Below are 21,311 nucleotides of genomic sequence, written 5' to 3'. Positions count from 1 at the left end.
CTCTGTTTCTGTCTCTTGTGTGTGGGGGGGCGAGGGGAGAGGAGGGACAGGGAGGAGAGGGAGAGGTGTTTATCTGTCTGCCTCAGTCTGCCTGTAACTGACTTTCCTAGGTGTGCTCAGCATAGGGTCTTTGCACTGACGTGCTGCAGCTCCACACAGAGTGAACAAGCCCTCTCAGTAATGGTGCTCCAGCATGCAGTGCTGACGTTAATGAAGGGAAAAGTGCAGTTAAAGGATCTGCCTTTTATCTGGGATGTGTTCTATGTGGATGCACCCACATCCCTCCTCACTCTTAGGCTTTAGTTCATACAGTGAGGACTTTCCTATATGAGTCAGCAGAGGGAGCTGTTGCCATCAGAGTGTGTAACATTGCTGAAGCAGAATGGATTGTCCTTTACAGTTTTTGAGAAACTCTCTTGGTACCATGTGGTATGTTTAGTAAATTTCAGCTAGGCCATTGAAGTTCAGGAAAACAGAAACTTTATCCCTATTTGTTAAAAAAGCACTTTGTCCTCACCAAGGATGAAGTGCTTTATCATCATGTCCCTAGAATGTAGGTTGTTGTACGCTCCATTTGTCCTCAGTGGGATTTGAGAACCCTGGCCTGACACCAAGGAGACCGCAGTGGAAAAGCACGGGTCAGAGGGTCAAGGCCAACTTGTTTGGTTCTTCATTAGCACATAGTGTCAGACAAGGTCCCTGTGTGTGAGCAGTGAGGCCATGTGCTTATACACACTATATACTGACAACGTGACATTAGGAATTCCTTAGGGCTCTGAACAGGGGCACTTGGAAGTCTTTATGGGGAGAAGCATGCGGCAGTCTTGTTGTCAGGACCGGCACATGTTCAGTATCTAGACCTCTGCAGCAGGAGAAGCACAAAGCCGAATAGGATAGAACTCAGCAGTCTGAGCATGGCTGCTGCTAGGTGTCTGCCTTAAAAAAAAATACACACACAAACACACACACAAACACACACACACACACACACACACACACACACACACACACACACAATGTTATATCTGCAAGTACAACTGCGCACCAGAAGAGGGCACCAGATCTCATTATAGATGGTTGTGAGCCACCATGTGGTTGCAGAGAATTGAACTCAGGACCTCTGGAAGAGCAGACAGTGCTCTTAACCTCTGAGCCGTTCTCTAGCCCCCGTAATAGTCCACCTTTGAGTAATGATCACGTGTTATATACCAATTTCATCCATAAGCCAATTACAAAGGTTTATATTAAAATCCCAGTGGGAGGTGTGGAACTTGCAGAATTGAGTCTGAACTGCATTCAGAGGTTAAGTTGTATGTAGCTCAGTGGAAGAGCATTTGCCTAGGCTAGACCATGGGCTCTGTTTTCAGCAGCACAGATGGGCAGTTAGGTGTGTGATGGGTAGGTGGGTAAATGAGGAAGTCCTTTCAGGAAAATGCATTAGGGACGGCTGGAAAAGAGCCTTATAAATTTAACGATGAGCTCTTAGAATCCTTTCTATACATGATGTCGGTCAGGTTTTCAACAACAATAAGATCATAGTCAGGGAGTGAAGACAAAGTTTAAGAAACGGACTGTTGCCATGACATTTGAGGCCTTTGTGTGGCCCTTGCGGCTGCCATCTGATTTTCCTTCTGCCACCAGGAGCCACCATCTTGTATTAAGTTAATTGTTCCCCTATCTTTCTCTTTTAAAGCTAAGCTTCTTTGTATTGTGAATTGATAATATCAAACAGATCCTTACTCAATTTTGAAAGTGATTAGTGAGATGGGGTCTACGTAGCATACACTAGCCACTGCACTCCTGTCACTGAAGAGACAGAAACTCAGGTGAATGGGACAGAGTACCATTGTTGATTACAGTTTACAAGTCACATTATCTTAAATTGTTTAGTTGCATCTGATAAACATACTTACTTACAGAAAAAGTTTTACTTACAGAAAAACAGCACATATTTTAACTAAATGTAAGATGGTATGTATTTGTATTTGGGTGTGTCTTTATCCTGTGGAGTATAGTATTTCCTGAGAATGTTGGTATGAACAGGTTGTGTAGAATAATTTGACTGACAAAAGGGGTCTCTGGAGCTGAATATATAGGGAGATCCTCAAAGGCAAATCCTCAAAGACATTATTATCTACTTGTTTTCAGAGGGAAAAGCTCTAGTGATGTATTCAGAATAAGTCCTAAGAGTCTGATGCAGTCTGCCTCCTGGTCACAATATTTTGTGTTTATAACTCATTTCATGTACTTTGCTAAAGGCCTTTTGATGCTACTGAACTAAGTGAAATTTCTAGTCAGTGGCTGATGATGCCTGGGGTTAGATTCTTGAGTCACAGAGGGTGAGGATGACCGTGGGGCTGGCTCAGGGAGGACTGCTCTGGGCAGGCATTGCCTCACGTGTCATAGGCCGGCCTGCAGATCGCCCATGCTTAGCTTTGCCACTGTCACCCACTCTGAGGTGTAGCCAGTGCTGCTGCATTCTGAGTCCAGCTTCCAGCCACAGCTACCAGGTCCTGCTTTGCTGTCCTCTTCACTGCCCTCTCAGGCGCATGCATGTTCTATTGTGGAAGATCAGGAGGTCCATGTCCTCTGATCTCATGTGCCGAGGCTTCTAGACAGCACTGTGCATAGTAGGGCACTGTGGGACTGGATTCTCTACCTGTCAGCCGCCTTGCAGCCACCATGATTTTGGCCACTTCCTCTTTCTCTTGGGTTTGCTTTTCCATGGAGCTCATTCATATTCATCTAAGGAACTGGAAAGTTGTTGCTCTTTGAGGGTACCTGTGTGTGTGTGTGTGTGTGTGTGTGTGTGTGTGTGTGTATTTGCATGTGTGTGTGTTTCTGTGTGTATATATATGCACTTGTGTGAGTGCATGTGTGTATGTATGTGTATATGCACTTGTGTGTGCATGTGAGTGTGTATGTGCTTGTGTGTGCACATGTGTGTGTATGTGCATTTGTGTGTGTTTCTGTGTGTATGTATGCACTTGTGTGCCGCATGTGAGTGTGTGTTTGTGTGTGTGTTATGTGTGTGTGCTTCTGTGTGTGTGTGCCTCAGTGTATGCATGTGGAGGGTAGGGTCAATGCTGAGTGTTTCTCCTTTGCTCTCTTCTGTCCTCTCATTGAATCTGCTGCTCACTGACTGGCTAGATTGACTAGCCAGAAAACCCCCAGGAGTCCTTTCTCCGCGCCTCAGTAGTGGTGTGCTGACAAGTGCTGGTCCTCTTGGCTTTGTTGTTTTTGTTTGTTTTGTTTTTTAAAGATGGGTTCTGGGGGATCTGGACTAAGACACTGAGCCATTTTCCCAGCAACTCTCTCTGAGATTTTATGTGTTCTGCCACTTTGACAAAGTCATGGCTATATTAAAAGTTTCTAAAAAGGGATTTATATAATCCCTTTTCAAAGAAGAATTGATGATCCCCTAACCTACACGTAATTGGTGGCTGTTTCTTTGTATATTCTCATTAAAATTAAGACAAGGCAAGATGAAGTGAGCATGCATTTTGCTGTCTAAATCCAATTTATGATAGGGTAAGAGGGAAAGAGGGATAAAAGCTCAGGAAATACTTCCAGAATGATTTGTTAAGTTAATACTGGAAGTGAGTTATGAAAGTGTCTGGGTTTTCCTATGTGCAATTTATTTTCTATTTTTTGTTGAAAATGCAAATAGCCTGACATCAGGTATGACTAGTCCCAAGCTCCTGGACTCACTAGCACAATTCACAGTACTTGGGCTATTGATGTGTTGGTGGATACAGTCAGCAGAGGAAAGATGTATGGGGTGAAGTTCTGTGGGAACCACCCAGTGCTTGTAGTCCTGTCTCTGTTACTGTGAAGGGGTGCCTACTTCCTTCAGGACTGTGGGAGCTGGTAAGTCTCACTAGACAGTCAGATTTTTACTGGAGTTGGTGTGGGTCTGTGTGACCTAGGCAGTACTGTGATCTAGTACCAAGGTATTTATAGACTCCTACAAGGGAAGCAGTGCTCAGCGTAAAGCACGCAGCCCAAGCCTTAGGCCAGTGAGCAGCTGCTGTATCAGGTAGGTGGGAGGATTCTCCTGGACATTCAGAGGGCGTCCTGTGAGAGACCCGCGTGCTAATGCAGCAGGACTCCAGCCTGCTGGTTCTTTTCTGCATAGCTGTCCATTAACATTTTGATTAGGTTATAGTGCAGCCTGGTGTACAGAGGAAATAGTCCAGTTGTGTCTTTGAAGTGTAAATTGAGCTTGCCAAAGGGCCTGCTCAGCAATGCAGAGGATAAAGGAATGTATACTTATTTGATCTTAGTATCAAGCTAATTATTACCAGTTTTCAGAAGCAGAAGGAGAAAGGTTTTGCACAGTTTGGTTTATTGTAGTCTTTTATCAGTCCTGAGAGGAGAGTTAGAGAAAAGCAGAGAGAAGTTAGTTTAAATAGTAAAGTGTGCTGCTCCTAGCCTTTGACCTTTGAGAAAGTGTGCTTTGCTTTTTAGAGTATTTTAGGCTTGTAGCCAAACTGAGAGGAAGGTAGTATGAACTATCCCTTACTGACGTGTTCAGCCTCCCCTCTAGTGTGCCTCAGCAGAGAAGAGCATTTGCTACAACTGATGACCACATATGCGCTTGGAATTATTGCCAAAGACCAGGGTTTACAGTGCAGTCGTTTTTTGTTGTGTCATTGGGTAAAGTTTAGTGGTGTGTATCTGCTGGTAAGTGCTACGCAGAGTATACAGAGTAGTCTTACTACTGTAAGTCTCCTGGGTTCTGCGCTTCGCTCTTTACGTTTCCTCGGTATTTAACCATCACTACTCTTTACTCCATAGATTGTGTTTTCACACAGATGGGACCATGTAAAGCACACACGGTCAGATAAGTAAGAACATTCCTTCTGCTTTTCATCGTGTGATAGCTCTTCTCTCATTAGCATTGTTTCACTCATTTACTGAAGGACATCATGCCTGTTTCCATGTTTGGCACTCATGAGGCAGAGGAAGGCGGATCACTCCTCTGTGAGTTTGAGGCCAGCCTGGTCTACAAAGTGAGTCTAGGACAGCCAAGGCTACACAGAGAAACCCTGTCTCGAAAAAAACAAAACAAAACAAAATTCCTATAAGTATGTTCATGCAGGGTTTTGTATAGACATATTTTCAACCCCCTTTGTCCTTGTTGCCTTTGTTTTTGTGCATAGCCTGGGTGCCCTGGAACTCACTTTATAAGAACAGACTGGCTCATTTTGTAGACCACACTGGTTCAGCTTCTTTGAGTAAGTAGTAGCGAGCATGATTGCTAGGTCATGTGGTAAGAGTATGCTTACTTTTTAAGGGAATTGCCAAACTTTAGGTCGACCCCAGGAAGACCCCCCATACAGACTTTGGGTACCCCTCCTGGTTGCCCTCTAGAACTAGATACGATGTCTCAATTGTAAGAGGTAGAGAGCTCAAACTGGAACTGCAGCTTTCTCCCATGCTGGAAGGTTCTACTCAGGTTGCTGGGGCATATAAGGCATCGGTGACCCAACAAGCTATAATGCCAGCATGCAAGGCAAGATGGACCCACTCAGGAAACAGTGGCATGACTTACGTGGGCACCCTCAGCTCTTGTGTTGGCTTTGAAGTGTGCTCCACAGGCTGGAATACGCACCCGGCACTCTAAACCCGGTAGTCAGAGACACACGCCTGAGGACATCCTAGCTCTTGTTTACATAAACTGCCGTGGTTCTAAACTATATTCTAGGTAACTATGTTTATACTCAGTTAAATATTACTCTTATCTATAATCAGAAAAGCTTCTCTCTAGTGAACAGTGGTGAGTGCAGAGGCTTGTGCCTGCCCAGGGTGCTTAGAATAAGTGACAGTTGAGTGTTGGGTCCTAAACAAGACTTTTGTACCATGGCCTCTTAGGCTGACATTGTAGAACAGAGGGTGAAGAGAATGTAAGAGCAGAAGTAGGAAGAAGCACTGAGCAGAACTGTCCTCAGGGCACGGCGGCTGCTGGACACCACGTAGCTGCTGGACACAGAGTAGCTGCTGTGACTGCCTGTCCTGGGCCTCTACAGTGCTTTGCGTGTCAGCAGCCAGCCTGGGATAAAGGGGTGGAGATTGAGGCCCTACCCTCCCTGCAGCTGGTGGATTCTGGATGAGGATAGTCATTTTTTTCACTTGTCTAATACTGGCTGGTTTTGTGTGTCAACTTGCCACAAGCTAGAGTTTTAAGAGAGGAAGGAGCCTCAGTTGAGGAAATTTCCCCATGACATCCATCTGTAGGGATTTTTCTCAGCTAGTGGTCAGTGGGGGAGGGCCCAGCCCACAGTGGGTGTTGCCATCCGTGGACAGGTGGTTCTGGGTTCTGTAAGAAAGCAGGCTGAGTGAGCCATGGATAATAAGTATCAGGCAAGCATCACCTCCAGAGTGGAGTGGTATATACGTTCCCAGGTCAAATATACTTCATTTCAACTTAGACTTTTGTACCATTTCTTCGTGTATTTAGGTTTTACTTTAGAATGGACATATAAACACATTAAAAAGGCTTTATTGCTTTGGGTAACAGACATAGTAAGGGTAGTTCAACAGTAGTTGTTTCACATAGGAGAGGCCAGGTATTCAGTAGTTGAGACCATAAAGCTGAATGGTTTAGCAGTTGTAATCTGGAGCTGAAGGCTTAGAGGATTCCTGGAGAGCTGCTGGTCTTCAGTCTGGGTTGGAATCCTGGAGAGATTGGTTCTGATATAGGTAAAGGAACCCCATAGCCACAGAATAGAGCAGTGGGTCTCAACCTTCCCAAAGCTGCGACCTTTTAATTCAGTTACTTATGCTGTGGTGACCCCCATACAGTTATTTTCATTGGTGTTTCGTAACTGTAAAGTTGCTACTGTTATGAATCATAATATAAAGGTCTGTGTTTTCCATGGTCTTAGGTGACTCTTATGAAAAGGCCATTCAGCCTCCAAAGGAGTCGAGACCCACAGGTTGAGAAACACTGGAACAGATGATTTTGTTGCAAGAGTGAGGGCTAAAAGGCCAAAAATAAAGTTTCCCTTTTCCATGTCCTTTTATGATGAAGTTGTTTTTATAAAACTGTTTGTTTCTCTTAGCTTATTTCTTAATGCAACTATCACACAAATAGCTGAGACTCTTATATTTGTTTAAAAATAAGCCTTACAACACAATCTGAGCAGTTTCAGCCTGTTGTTAACCCTCTATGCTATCCTGTCCTGCTCCCAGCAAACATCCCAGCAGTACTTGCACTGTGTAGCTTTCCTCGGCTCCAGCTCCTTCCTCCTGATCTCCCTTGGCTGAATCCCTGCCTCCTCCTCGCAGTCCTCCTCGCCGGCTGGCAGGAAGGGTACAGAGATCAGCATGTGAATTGCACAATAACCTTATGCCAACACTTCTATCCAGGCTTCTAGCACAAGCCACTTTAGGGTAGGACATCCTGCTTTGGATAATCTGATCCAAACAAAACAAAACAAAGCAAACAAAAACCAAAAACCAGACCCTCCACTGGCATGCCCAGCTGCTGCGTTTCACTTGGTTCCAGCTGCGGGCAAGCTCATCACATTGTCTTAATGGAAGCCATTTTTACATTGCGCCAATGTTTTTCTCTCCTCATGAAGATGTTGTTTTATGAATAAGCTCTTTGGAGTAATGTTTTCTACTTGTTAGATTTGTTCTGTATCTACATAGTTACTATTGTTGGCTTTTTAGGGAAGTGCCAAGGACTCCCTTTGTAAACTTTGTTACCCTCAAGGCAAGAAAGTGGCCAGGCCCCTCCTGAGGAGCTCCAGCAGCCAGGCCCTACCCTTAGGACTTCCCTAATGGCTCTAGAGGTCTTTTTTGTTGTTGTTGTTGTTTTGTTTTTGTGTTTTTGAGGCAGGGTTTCTGTGTATAGCCCTGCCCTTGAACTCACAGAGATCTGCCTGCCTCTACTTCCCCAAGTGCTGAGATTACAGGCATGTGCCGTGCCTGGATCAAAGATCATTTTCTAATGGTTTTAACTGTCATTGCCCCCACCCCGAAGGTGGGAGAGTGCCCAGACCCCACCCTACAAGAAAAATCCCACCAATCCCTGAACAGGAAGACTCACCAATTCCTGAGCTCCTCCAAGCTCTGGACTTGAAATCCCAGCAGTCCTCACCCTGAAGATCTCTGCTCCCTAAGAAATCCTATATAGGCCCAGCCTATTGTTCAGTTCCCCGGTAGCCACTCCTGGATTTGTCTCTCCAAACCCTGGATTTGTTTCTCCCAATAAATCTCTTTTATGAGATTTGCTGCCTGGTGCGACTCTGCAAAGAGTGAAGAAGAAGTGAAGGAGCGGAGCTGGGCTGAGCTGGGATCCTCAGCTGGGGGCCCCTCCCCTGGGAGTTGCATCTCTGAAGAAGAGGAGCAGCACAGCAGGGCTGTTACACTGTGGCACTCCAGCTCAGCCAGGGACACCCTCCCTCAGGGCTGCCACCTCTGCTGAAGAGGCTTCCTCTCAGAGCTGGGTGGTTCCTGGGCTCCCTAAAGAACGCCAACACTTGTGATATGTTTTCTATTAAAATACTGTGTTAAGCATGTTGGGCTTAGTCTATAAGATTCCACAGACAACTTTAGAGAATTTAAAGAGGTTATCAAAGTTACAAATTCTCTTTTGTCCTTGTGCCAAGAATAGACACTACCGTAGCTGAGAGTGAATTCTTTTGAAATGTTTGTCCTTTCTAGATCCTGTGCATATATCATATTATCTTATTTTTGTGACTGTGATCCTAAAAATAGGTGGCTTTTCATTCCTTCTGCCCCGATATTAATTGCTTGCTGTGTTTCTAGGTCAGGTGTACTCTGTAAGCATTTATCATGACACATGAGGTACTGGAGGCAGTGTTGTCCTTTCTGAGTGGTGATTATTTAGAAAACTCAGAGCAGGCGCTGCCCTGGCACCTTCGTTAGGACTATGCAGTACATTTTTCCTTTCTGAACTTCTAGTGAGTCATGAGATGTAAGCTTTGCGATGGCTGCTGCTTGTGCCGGAGCATACCCAGAGGAGGCAGAGCCGAGCTGCAGAGCATACCTATATAGCTTGTGGGGCCTGTTGAAAACTACTGGTAATCTCAGAGTGACCACAACACAGCATTAGAAGTCTGGGCCTTTGGGTCTGGCTGTGTCCCATAAAGTCCTGCCTGTTGTCCAGGTGATGCTGAAGATGGCCCATCCGTCATGAGGCCTGTTTCAGCTGCTGTGGTTGCTGTTCCAGATTTAACCCTGGCTTTTTATTTCTGGTGACAGCACCATCTTGACTTGGTGCTGTTGGGAATATAAGATTAACCTAAGCAAGAACAGAATTGGACTTAGAGAACTCCCTCCAAAAGTTTTTGTTTAAATACGGTATTTTAGATAGTAAGATAGTTTGTAAGAGAATTATGGAAATAGAATATCTTATAAAAATAAAATAATTTGCAGAACATAGCCAAAAAATGTAAATGAGATATTTCTAATTTTCCCTTGCTGAGTTTACTTGCTGTTAAGATCTTTAATCTCCAGGAGACTGAGCTGAGAGCCTTTCTTTCCTTGCCTTGTAAACATCTTGACTGTCTGTGGTTCCCACTTTCTGTGCTTCTAATAAGTTATTTGGGTCACTGCTCTTTCTGGCTCTTTGGTCCTTTCTGGCTTAATTTTCATAGACACTCAGCCCAATGACCCAGTGACACACTTCCCATCGTACACTCTGTGTGGCATGAAAGAGACTTGTCTTTATTGCCCATATTTTCTCTCAGTAGCATTGGCCTCTCACCCAGGACTGTTACACATACGTTGTCACTTCTTGCTTTTTAGAAATCTTTCCATCAGCTACCTAATGGCCCTTTATGTTTTTAATAAGAGGTTTTCTTTTTTCCTTTTTTTCTTTTTTTGGCTTTTCAAGACAAGGTTTCTCTGTGTAGCCCTGGCTGTCCTGGAGTCACTTTGTAGACCAGGCTGGCCTTGAACTCACAATGATCCACCAGCCTCTGCCCCCCGAGTGCTGAGATCAAAGGCGTGTGCCGCCAGGCCCGGCTAACAAGAGCTTTTCATACGTGTCCAGCATCTCCCTCCTCCTCTCTCGCTCCCATGCCCTCCTGTCGCACTTCCTGCACTCCTCTGACATCACGTCTTCACGTGTCACAGCTTTTTTCAGTCTTGCCTTTTCCTATTTCAGAGGGAAAATGTCCCACTTCTTTCCAAAATGAAGCTCCCAATTCAGTCCCTAAATAGACTGAGTCTTGCTTGCTGAGACCTTCATTTAGCCGTTGTCTCCCGTCTCTTTGATCAGCCCAAATCTCCATCCCCAACAGCACCTCCTTAACTAAGTAACTTGTCTGTGTATCCACGCCAAATTATTTTAGGAGGAAAACTCAGCCTCTGTGCCACGTAGGTTTGTTTATTTGTTTGTTTTTGTTGTTATTGTTGTTGTTTTTTGAGACAGGGTTTCTCTGTGTAGTTTTGGCTGTCCTAGACTCACTTTGTAGACCAGGCTGGCCTTGAACTCACATCAATCCGCCTGCTTCTGTCTCTCGAGTGCCCATGTAGTTTTTTAATTAAACATTTAAATTGTTGTTAAAAATTATAAACTCCACAACCTAGCACTGCCTTACAAAGGCATTTCATACTGTTGAAGAGCTCGTAGGTACACCTTAGTTCACGTGCACTTTCATGTAGGCCCATGGACGTCTGTCATGGGACAGGATTTGTCTGGATGGTGAATTCCATTCTTAGTTTGCTTTCCTCCCTGGCTGGAGGGTCCTGTGTGTGAGATGCCTTTCCCACTCATGAGAGTCTCATTGTATCTCCTTGGGATGGGCTGTACTGTGAACTCACCCTTGAGTCAGTGTGAGCCACAGCAAGGGGACGCTTGATAGCCAAGTGTCACATCTCTAACCCTGCTGCCCCACCACCTTGACTTGCTGCTGTCGGGAATATAAGATTACCCAAAGCAAGAACAGAACAGGACTTAGAGAACTCCCTCCAAAAGTATCTGTGTATTTTTTTCCTAACCTGATGGAGAACTTGTCTAGAAAAATAAATTACACTTATGTGGACTGTACCAATATGAAATTGGTCCAAAGCTGTAGAAGAAAGAACTGAAGAGTTAGAAAAATGCCAGTTGGAACCCTTAAGTGTAGCAATTTAAAAAAAAAAAAAAAAAAAAAAAAGCAAGCTCCAGACTGTTGAGTTAGCCAATGGTAAAGTTCCAGAGTCTAAGCACACATTCTGTTCTCTTTAACCTGAGGCTGATGTCACCAATAACAAGAACAGTCCTGATGCGTTGTGTCTGCATCTTTTTATGTCGGGCTAGTTAATAGGACAGATGTAGAGACCAAAAGACTTCAGCAGGCTTGACTGACACTGTCCTGTCACTGCCAGCCGGATGGAGAGAGAAGGTACGCTCTTCTTACCCTCCCTAGCACAGCCTCTGCACGCCAGGTCAGCCTCCGTAACAAGAAGGACCGGATAGAACATCCTTTCTCCACAGTGTCCGGAGACCTGTTCTTCCAGGTTCCAGCATCTCTAACTGACTTTAGGTTCTTGAGTTTCTTCCCTTTGAGGATTTGGAAAATAATAAAGGTGTCTAAAAACAATTAGCTAGGAATAAAAAAAAAAAAAACTAACCTAGAAAAACAATGCATATGCCCAGGGGATGTGTCAGACACCCAACAGGGAATGCAGAACACAAAAGGTTTCTCTCCTTAGGGCCTAGTGATCATATGGCATGTTCTTGATTACCCTTGTCGTCTGTGTGGCCTACAACACTGGTCAGCATTACATGGCAACTAGCTTTCAGTTCACGGTGTGAGACATACTTGCTGTTGCTCTTTCTGTGGGTCTGTGTTACCAAGTTGCTTCTCAGGTCTGCAACTCAGGTCCAGGCCTCAGTCTGTTCTAAGCTCCTTTGCCCTTTGGCTTCTGTGCATTAGAAAATGCACCCACCAGTCAATGTGTTCTCCCACGCTCTTTACAGTCTACCGTTTCTATGTTACATTTAATTCTGAAGCAGAAATGAACCTTGATCATAGCTGAAAATGTGTCATTAGTATCTTGGCCTTTTATTTCCAAAGAGTATTGTTTTTGACAAAACTGATCTTAGAATGCAAAAACCATCGCCTGTAATGAAGTGCCAGGGTGCCTTAGAGTTTAGAAAGGAGCCCTGCGGAGTGCTGGCATCATACAGATGAACGCTGATGTTTTAAAGGACTAAGCTATTGGGGCCCGTCAGAGTCACAGCTTTGTGTCAGGTGCAGCTAACACAGTAGCAGAGGCCCTCAGGGTGAGGCTGACACAGCTGCTGACAGTGGACTCTGTTCTGTGCTTGCTTTTTCTGTCAGAGACTCAGATGGCTGATCCTTTTTTTACCCCCACCAAAAATTTGTTTCACATTTGCTTCATATAAATGGGATCACGGTTTGTGTTCTGTGCCTCTGGTCTTGCTGCGTGCTCCACGGTGTCCTGGTCTTCTGCTCAGGTGTCATCCACGCCTGCAGATGGTCATAGTTCACTCTTGTGTACTGACCAGGAATGTTAAATTTAGCGAATTGCCTGTTTTGTTTGTTTCCCTGATGGACCAGACGCTTGGCTTATTCTCTTGTGGGGCCTTTTAAACACTGCTGTAGGTTTTATGGAGTCTTGTTGCCTGGTGTCCTCTGCCATCCATCCTCTCTGAAGAGAGCAGAGGAGGAGCAGACAGAGCTTGTCACTCACAGGGAGGAAGGTGTGCTCTTCAGAAGCTGCTGCTGCGGCCATGGAGGCAGGAGCTGAAGGGTTCAGCTACACCTAGGGTGCCTTTCCCTGAAGCAGTGTTGTGAAGGAGGCACCTGGGGAAGCCTTAGTTGTCACCGTTGGCTATACTTAAATCAGAAGACACCAGAGGACTTCTGGGGTAGGGATTCGGCTCTCAAGGCAGGTTCACATAATTTTTATTTCATTCTGTGTCACTGGTGGTCAGAGTCTAGACCAGGTGTTTGTGCCTCTTATCCAAAGGATTGAAACCAGGGCTCACACAGGTTTTCACAAGAAGCAAGATAACTTTGGAGGAAAGGGAGAAAGCACAGTGCAGGCTGTAGAAGGGTACACGGCCAGGATTGACAGTGGGGCCACGTGAGAAAGATGCTCAGGGGCCTCCGTTGTCTGAGGCGTCCTTCAGTGGTGTCCACGAGGGGAAGGAGTTTGGCTAGTGAGGGGTGTGGGGCTTTGGATAGGAATGGCCCATGGGCTCATAGATTCCATGCTTGGCTACCAGGGGGTGGCATCATTGGTAGGTGTGGCCTTGTTGAAGGAAGTGTCACTGGCGTTTTCTAAAGTCAAGCCAGGCTGTGTCTCTGTCTTCCTGCTGCATGCTGATCAGCTGTAGACCTCTTGGCTCCTTCTCCAGCACCATGTCTGCCTGCTATTGTATTTCCTGCCGTTATCCTGCCTCTGAACCTCTAACCAGCCCAAGTTAAATGTTTCCCTGTATAAGAACTGCAGTGGTCTTGAAACCCTAATTAAGACAGGGGGTGTAGTGAGGGTAGTTCTCTGTTTTTATTGGTAGGTCATCGACTAAAGGACACAATTTTGTCCTACTGTGCTTGAATCTAAAACCAGTTCAGGCTGGATAGGTCTTTCTAGGCTCTTTTCCTGCACACATTGGGAATACACTCGAATAGCAACTGTCTAAGTGTGATTGTTCCCAGGGTGGGGAAATACAGTGCTATTCAGAGATGGGAGGACGGGCAGCTGTGTATGGGGTGGATGCCCGAGGGGGTTCTAGAGCTGCTAGGTGCATTGGTCGGAGAGGGGGCTCTGTGCAAAGTATGTGCAGGGAAAACACCTAGGCTGCCAAGTATAGTCTTACAAGGTGTGTGTGTGTGTGTGTGTGTCTGTACACACAAAGCTCAAAACCAAATAGTCATCCCATGGTACTAAGCTGTCTCCGATGCATGCCTGCTTCGCCATGAAATGACTAAAGTGTAAACCAAAGGACATTTGCTCTTTCCTTCCGCTTTGGCCCGTGAGTCACACCTCACCTCCAGGCAGATGTCTGTCTGATGTTATCATGAACACATGATTATACTACAGCGTTAATATGCTTGATGGTCACTTTGCATGTTGTATGAGATAGCTCAGCCAGGCTGTGCTCATAGGAGCTGGGTGGTGTTGCCGCCTCTGTCTATCACAAAAAGCTTTGGAAAGCTAAACATATGCAATGCCTTGTGGTGGTTGCAAAGTTGCTGGTTTCCAGCTTTGGGCCGATAGAATTTGGGCTCAGACTTTGGTAAACATTTACATGACTTTTCCTCATTTATGAGGATGCACCAAGAGAGGTCTCGGCAGTTGGGTGTCTTCCCTTCCCTCTTCTTGCTCACATGCTCTGTAATTCTTGCTATGATGGGTCAGCACTCACTCTTGATCCTGTTTGATTTCCTGTCTTTGACATAGTTGCATCTCTTTCCTAAAGCTCACTGAAGTTTGTCCTTTTCCATTCCCATGACTGACGGCATGACCAAGCATTGCAACCTTGATCTGGAATGGCCTCTTCCAAAGGCCCATGTGTTTTAAAAATCTTGGTTTTCAGCTTAGCACTGCTGAGAGGTAGTCCACCCTGTCAGAAGTGGGGGCAAGGGGAGGCCTCCAGGTCATTTGGGGGGTACTATTAAAGGGGCGTGTGACCTCAGCTCGCTCTACATGTATTCTATAATGTGTACTTATCGTAGGCCCAAAAGCAATGAAGCAACCCTGTATAGATTGAAACATTCAAAACCAAGTCACAGGACCCCTTCCTGCCTTGTAAGTGTCCTTAGTGACGCAGCCGAGCCTTTGTCTTTCTAGCAGGGACAGTGTGTGCGTCTCCTCAGCCATCTTCTCACTCACTGGGATGGTGTCCCTAGAACCAATACCCATTTTCCACTGCTCAGTCCTCATGATAGAGTGTGCTGTGTCCTCAGTGAGTGGAACATTGCAGAGTGAGGCATCCCTCAGGGAGTAGCCTGCCTAGAGACTCTTCTGTCCTACATTGAAATGAAATAATAAACTAACTTTAAATCATTTCAGGGTGCATTGAGAATGGATATATGAAGTTCATGGTGATAAGTTTAAAAAATAACAGAGAACACCTCCCTCTTATTGGAAAAGTTGGCCTTGCATGGAGAACTAATGTTTTTGATGGCTTTATTGAGGTAAAAACAAAAAGTTATTTTATTCTTCAAGTAACTTTATGTATAATAAAAAATGTCTGTTGATGTGTATATGTACCTCTCCCTTAAAAGTATTCTGGGTCTGTAGATAATTGAGATCTCTTAGCAGATGAGATTGTCCTAAAGTGTTTATTTACTGTTTTGCCTTAGTTACTTTTCTCCTGTGGTTAAGAGACACCATGACCAAGGCAACTCTTATAACGGAAGCATTTAATTTGGGGCTTGTTTACAGTTCTAGAGGATCAGCCCATGACCATCATGGTGAAAAGTAGATAGGCCTGGCACTGGAGCAGAATCTGAAAGCTTACTGTCTGATCTGCAGGCAGGGTGGGGGGAGGGAAGGAGGGAGGGAGGGAGAGATGGAAGGAGAGAGACAGATAGAGAGACAGACACAGAGAGACAGAGACAGAGAGATAGACAGAGACAGAGACAGAGACACTAGATCTGGTGTGGCTTTTGAAACCTCAAAGCCCACACCCAGTTCACATCTCCTCCAACAAGGTCATACCTATTCCAATCAAGTCACACTTCCTCTAACAAGGCCACACCTCCTAATTCTTCCCAACCAGTTCCACGATCTGAGGACCAAGCATCCAAACATGTGAGCCATGGTGGCTGTGCTCAGTCACACCTTTGCTCTCCATGGAGTGCACAGGGCTAGAATGGCCAGTGAGCATTTTCACCCATTTAAAGGATGGGCAGTTATAAGTTCTGTTTCAATTTCTAGGAACTTCTTGAGCCACATGGAGGGGAGAGTTGGTTTAGTGTTGGGAATTGCCGGGAAGCAGGGGGAGAGAATTGCACTGTCTTGTGTGACTATGTGGCCATGGCCGTCCCTGTTCTCTTTACTGAATGGGATGAGTGCAGTCTGGGAGCCACAGGTATGGCTGCACCTGCACACAGCCGCTTGTACTGTGCTCATTTTGCCCTTTGATGTGGGAGACCAAGACCAAGAGCTGGGCTGCCGTGGAGCCTGGTCTTCTGAACCATTTAGGATTTGTTTTTATCCTGTTATCTGTGAGCAAATCTTAAACCTTGGTTTAAAAACATGAATATGTCATATAAAAGATATTGTTTCACATCTTTGAATATAGATAAGACCTTTTTTAAAAATGATAGACTGAAATGGCCTTGAAATACAACACATATGAAAATAAAGTATTAAAGTTAAAAATAGATCTCAAAGACCAAGAAAAGCAGAATATAAGTACAATAATCTTAAAGGGTCAGGATAATTTTAAAAGTTACTTTGCTTTGTTTTTCTGGTCAGAGCAAGATCAAAGCAAGTGTTTACTTCTCTCTAGGATTAAAAAGGGAAATATAGCAATTATACCAAGAGACAAAGCTTTATCCTGGCTCTAGACTTGAAAACAAAGTCTCCCCTAGGAACTGCATGTAAGGAAGACTCTCCTACAAACATGCTGGGGACTTCCACATTTCTCACAGAGCTCCAGTAAGCAGGGCAGTGTTTCTGTAGAGCGCCCCATGTAAAGGCAGGATTCTGAGTCTGTGAAGTAGGGGTGGGCTGCCTGTGCATGGACAGTTTCTCCAGTGCCTTTCAAACAGGTGAGAGTCTGTTGTTTCCGCTGAGGTGGAGGGTGGGTGCATCTGCGTTTGTTGCTTAGATGTGGAGTCTGACTTGTGTATTATGGCAAATTTGTCCTTGGAGTACCGTAGGAAGTACACAAGTGAGGGATGCCATGTTCCATGTTTTTCTGGATAGCCCAGGGACTTCCCTCGGGAATGTGACCACCCTAGGCAGAGTGAACAGTAAAAATGGAGCTTAAGAAATTGGTTTTCGGGGATTAGCCTCTGTTCTGTTTAAAGGAAGGGCCCGAATAGAATAGGGCTTTAGCTGTGTCCCTACCTCACACACTGGAGAAACTAAGGCAGGAGGATTACAACCAATGCAAGGCTAGCCTGGCCTAGAGAGTAAGGTCCTCTCTGAAAAAAAGATAATTTTTAGTCACATATGACTATTAAAATAGAAATAAAAGACAGTCTCTCTGCCTGGGAATTGTGGGCACAGCTGTCTAATGTATAAAAAGACAAGGCATGGAGGAAAAGTAAAAGCAGACATGAGAAAAGGATTGCCTGAAGAAATCCATCAGTCAGAGGTTCTGATAGTAGAGACAGACAGATTAGAGAGCATGTCACTGTGAATTATCCTGAACACTGCAGTAAGGCTTTGACACAGGCCCTGCTGTCTCACACCACTGCACAGGAAGCACAGTGATTGACTGTAGAGCACTGTCCTGTGTGGGTCACACTGACATTCAGCCACTGCAAGCATTTGTAAATGTATTTCTGCCACCATCTGCTTGTAAAAGGAAACAATCTGGTAATATGACCTGCAGGTAAACATCTACCAAGAGGTGTGTGGCACTCCTGCCCCCTACCCCTGCCCCCCACCCCCCCAGTCTGGCTCAGGATGCTCCCACTGCATCATGACCAGGCCAGCAAGTGTTAGCTCCCTCACTCCTGAGCTCGAGGAGACCAGCATTTCCTCATGGGAGCTCTGAAGCCCAGGCCATCAGAGACCTCTGTCAAGCTCAGAAGTCACTTCAAAGAAAGCAGTGCAACAAAGCATGGCTTTGTTCTTTTAACAGAATCAGGCTTGGGTGACACACTTTACCAGCATTTACCCAGAGGGACCTTTTATACATTAGAAGGCCGTGTCTGCAGTTCCCAGGCAAAAGCATTGTCTTTTATTTCTATTTTAATAGTTATGTGTGACTTTTTTTTTTTTCCCCAGATAGGGCCATTCTCTGTAGCCCAGGCTTAGGAAGCTGCATAGAACTTGACATTGGTTTGACTGTAATCCAGACCATGCAGGGTTAGTGGTGGGCCACAGGTGGGTGACATAGGGAAGAGTAACTAGGATGGTACCAGACCTCAGACACAGTTCATGTCCAATGATGCTGCTCCAATGCCCAAGGAGTAGGTCTAGGCAGTTCTTCTGGCATGATTTGAGTAAGTCAGACCAAACTAGATTGACTTTTGGGTCATCCAGTGTGTTGAGCAAGAGCTTGGCTACTTAATTCCTGAACTTGAAGGTGGTTCAGCTTCGAGGTACACTTCAGAAGTCATGGACACCTTGGTTATTATTTGAGTTGTGGATGGAGACAAATTCCATCTAGGGAAAGAGTGGTTATATACAATAAAACCAGTGCTTTTTAGGTCAAGCTGTGAGGACCACTAGCAGTGGGGCCTGGGGGAAGCACTGGGTAGTGCCTGAAGCAACGAGTGATACACGGTGCTGACCCTGCCAAGGTGGAGACCTAACGAATGTTCGCTGTGCTTAGAGAGAAGAGAGAACAAGGAACACTGTGGCTCTTCTCTCTCTGCGTTTGTTTGCTCCTCTCCTCTCCTCTCCTCTCCTCTCCTCTCCTCTCCTCTCCTTGCCTTCCCTTCCCTCCCTTCCCTTCTCCCCTCCCCTCCCTCTGACCCTCTCTCCCTCTCTCTAAGAGTCATTTAAATATGTCTGAAAGTTAAAAGCTTCTAAACAACAGACAGCACTCATTCGTGTCAGACCTGCCTCCTTGTTGGTGCCCGTACTGAACCCCACCTAGTTAAAGCACACTTAACACAGATACATAGGTGAGGGGATGGTGGGGATGTCCTTGAGTCTTTGGTGTTGCAGAGATAGGGAGATGCTCTTCTTACACTTTTCTCATGTGTAGGGCACAGAGAGTGGTGGAGAGGGTGAGGGAGCAGAGAGAGTGCCCTACAGTGCACGGAGGCATGATTGTGGCTGTCTGGGGATAGCTTGGTGTGGCTCTAAGTGAGTGCCGGGCACTCAGATCCAGACACGTGAGACACCTTGGCTCACACAGAGCTGGGCTTGGGTAGACCTGAAGCCAGGTGAGACAAAGCCCTGAGGAAGAGGTCAGCCCAGTGAAGACCAGCGAAAGGGAGGTGGTTGAGATGAAGCCCGAGGAGAGTTAGATGGCTGGTAGGTCAGGGGTCATCGGCCATGGTGCTCCTTAACCCCACCCCCACACCATTTTTGTTTGTTTGTTGATTTTTGAGACAGGGTTTCTCTGTAGCCTTGGCTGTCCTGGACTCACTTTGTAGACCAGGCTGGCCTCGAACTCAGTGATCTGCCTGCCTCTGCCTCCCTGAGTATGGAGATTAATTTCCTTTAGCACATGGTTGTGCATCACAACATGTACTTCAGGATGCAGTAGAGGTGATGGCTTACAGAGATAAAATTCTGGTGACTTTTCAGTCTAGGGGGCTGGGAAGTAGAAGTAAGTAGGAAGGTGAAGAGATGAGTTAGAAAGCAAGAGCCGCAGGGTCGATTGTGCAAGTACAGCATTTCCAGGAGGTTCTGTGTCTGCAAGTAAAACTGTGGGAGTGAATAACTGAACTGAGGTTGAAGAATAGATCCTAGGAGTCCAGTAGCCCAGCCCTGAGGGCCACTAGGATCCTGAGGTGCTGGAGTCTCTCAGGAGATGGTTAAAGCTAGAAAGAGAGAGACACTGAGAGGGAGACACAGGTGGATAGTGAGCCTAGTCCAAGCAGCAGTGCAAACAGGAGGCTAAAGTACATCAAAGAATGGAAGGCAGCAGTCTGCTGGAACACTGAGAGGCAGCATGCTATCCAGGGCCGTGTGCCACCCTCTTGGAAGCAGTGACACAGGCCGCTCTCAGTTATGGAAGACCTGTTGCCGTTAAACAGGCAGCAGCACTGACGTCTGCCACACTGGCAGCTTCTCAGGCGAACACAAGAATGAGCGACTGCTGAGGAAGCCCAGTAAGGACTGGCCAGCAGGGCTTTGATGAGGTGCATGGGAGGGATCTGGAGTTGTAGACCACTGCAGCATTTGCAGTCCGTCTTGCAGTTCCTGTGGAAATAAACATTTTATCTTGACCCTTGTGAATGTGAATTTCAGAGTTGCTCTGTAGTGGACATGACTCTTCTGGATGAGCACAGGAAGCCCTTTTGGTGTGTGAGTTCTCCAGTGTGCATGAGGCCTGCCGCCTGCCCCTCCGATGGTCCGAACTTCCTGGGGCACACTTACTACATGGACTACATGGACACGGAAGGAGGCGTGCATGCGGAGCTGGTGTGGATTGAAGAGACTGAAGAATACTTCATTATCAGCCTGGTCCTTTACCTCAGTGTAGCAAAAATAAACCATTGGTTTGGGACGACATACTGAGTTTTAGCAGTAGGTGGCAAAGTCTTGTTACTAGTGAGCTGTTTATTTTTTACAACTTTGTTTTTATTGAAAGTTAAAATAAAGTGTATCCATGGCAGTCGGTCTGGTGCCTTCTTATTTTCCATTAGAAATTATGGTTTGTGACTATAGTGTTTGGAAGATTAAAATTTTAATAGAGCATGCCCTAGAGAAGATTCATGGAAAACAAACAAACAAAAATACTGGGTTAGAAGACAAGTCTCCAGTCTCCACTCTCCACTCAACTGTGGAGAATGTTCTGACTATTGGCTAGATCTGAGTAGGGTTTGAAGTTTACCACCTGTATTGTCCTTGGCTGGTGCCTTAGTTTGAGCAGTACCCCTGGGCCCAAATCTGCCTATCATAATGTTCTACTTGTAGGTTTCTAGGACCCTCTGGATCCTTCTACTTTCATACGTACTCTGGTGCCTCATATTTGACCACATCCCCTGGATGGGGAGACCTTGTGGCACTCAGAGGAAGGATAGGAGGCTACCAAGAAGAGACTTGATACCTTATGAGCATATACAAGGGGAGGAAATCCCCCTCAGGAACAGTCATAGGGGAGGGGAATAAGGGGAAAATGGGAGGGAGGGAAGAATGGGAGGATACAAGGGATGGGATAACCATTGAGATGTAACAAGAATAAATTAATTAAAAAAAAAAGAATACAAGTCTTCCTAATCTCATGATCTTGTGCTCTGTGTAAATGTGTGCACATGGTCATGTGCTCTATGTGAATGTGTGCATATGGCCATGTGCTCTGTGAGAATGTGTGCACATGGTCATGTGCTCTGTGAGAATGTGTGCACATGGTCATGTGCTCTGTGTGAATGTGTGCACATGGCCATGTGCTCTGTGTGAATGTGTGCACATGGCCATGTGCTCTGTGTGAATGTGTGCACATGGCCATGTGCTCTGTGTGAATGTGTGCACATGGCCATGTGCTCTGTGAGAATGTGTGCACATGGCCA

The 21,311-nt window shown here is 45.7% G+C and overlaps 1 protein-coding gene across 3 annotated transcripts in view; it reads left to right on the top strand.

Moving 5' to 3' along the window:
- The window catches only part of FBXO15 (F-box protein 15), a gene marked incomplete at its 5' end in the record, with an annotated part of 47,263 nt that extends 26,847 nt beyond the window's left edge, over nt 1-20,416 (top strand). For all 3 annotated transcript variants that reach the window (XM_084778032.1, XM_084778030.1, XM_084778031.1), the window contains 2 exons: nt 15,010-15,134; nt 20,050-20,416. In XM_084778032.1, coding sequence (XP_084634158.1) covers nt 15,010-15,134; nt 20,050-20,319 — 395 coding nt within the window. In that variant the 3' untranslated portion in view covers nt 20,320-20,416. The remainder of the gene's footprint in view (nt 1-15,009; nt 15,135-20,049) is intronic.
- Between the last annotated feature and the right edge of the window lie 895 nt (nt 20,417-21,311).

This window comes from Acomys minous (genome assembly GCF_964271855.1).
Source record: "Acomys minous genome assembly, chromosome: 4".
Classification (NCBI taxonomy): Eukaryota; Metazoa; Chordata; class Mammalia; order Rodentia; family Muridae; genus Acomys; species Acomys minous.
This window is presented reverse-complemented; position numbering and strand designations above follow the sequence as displayed.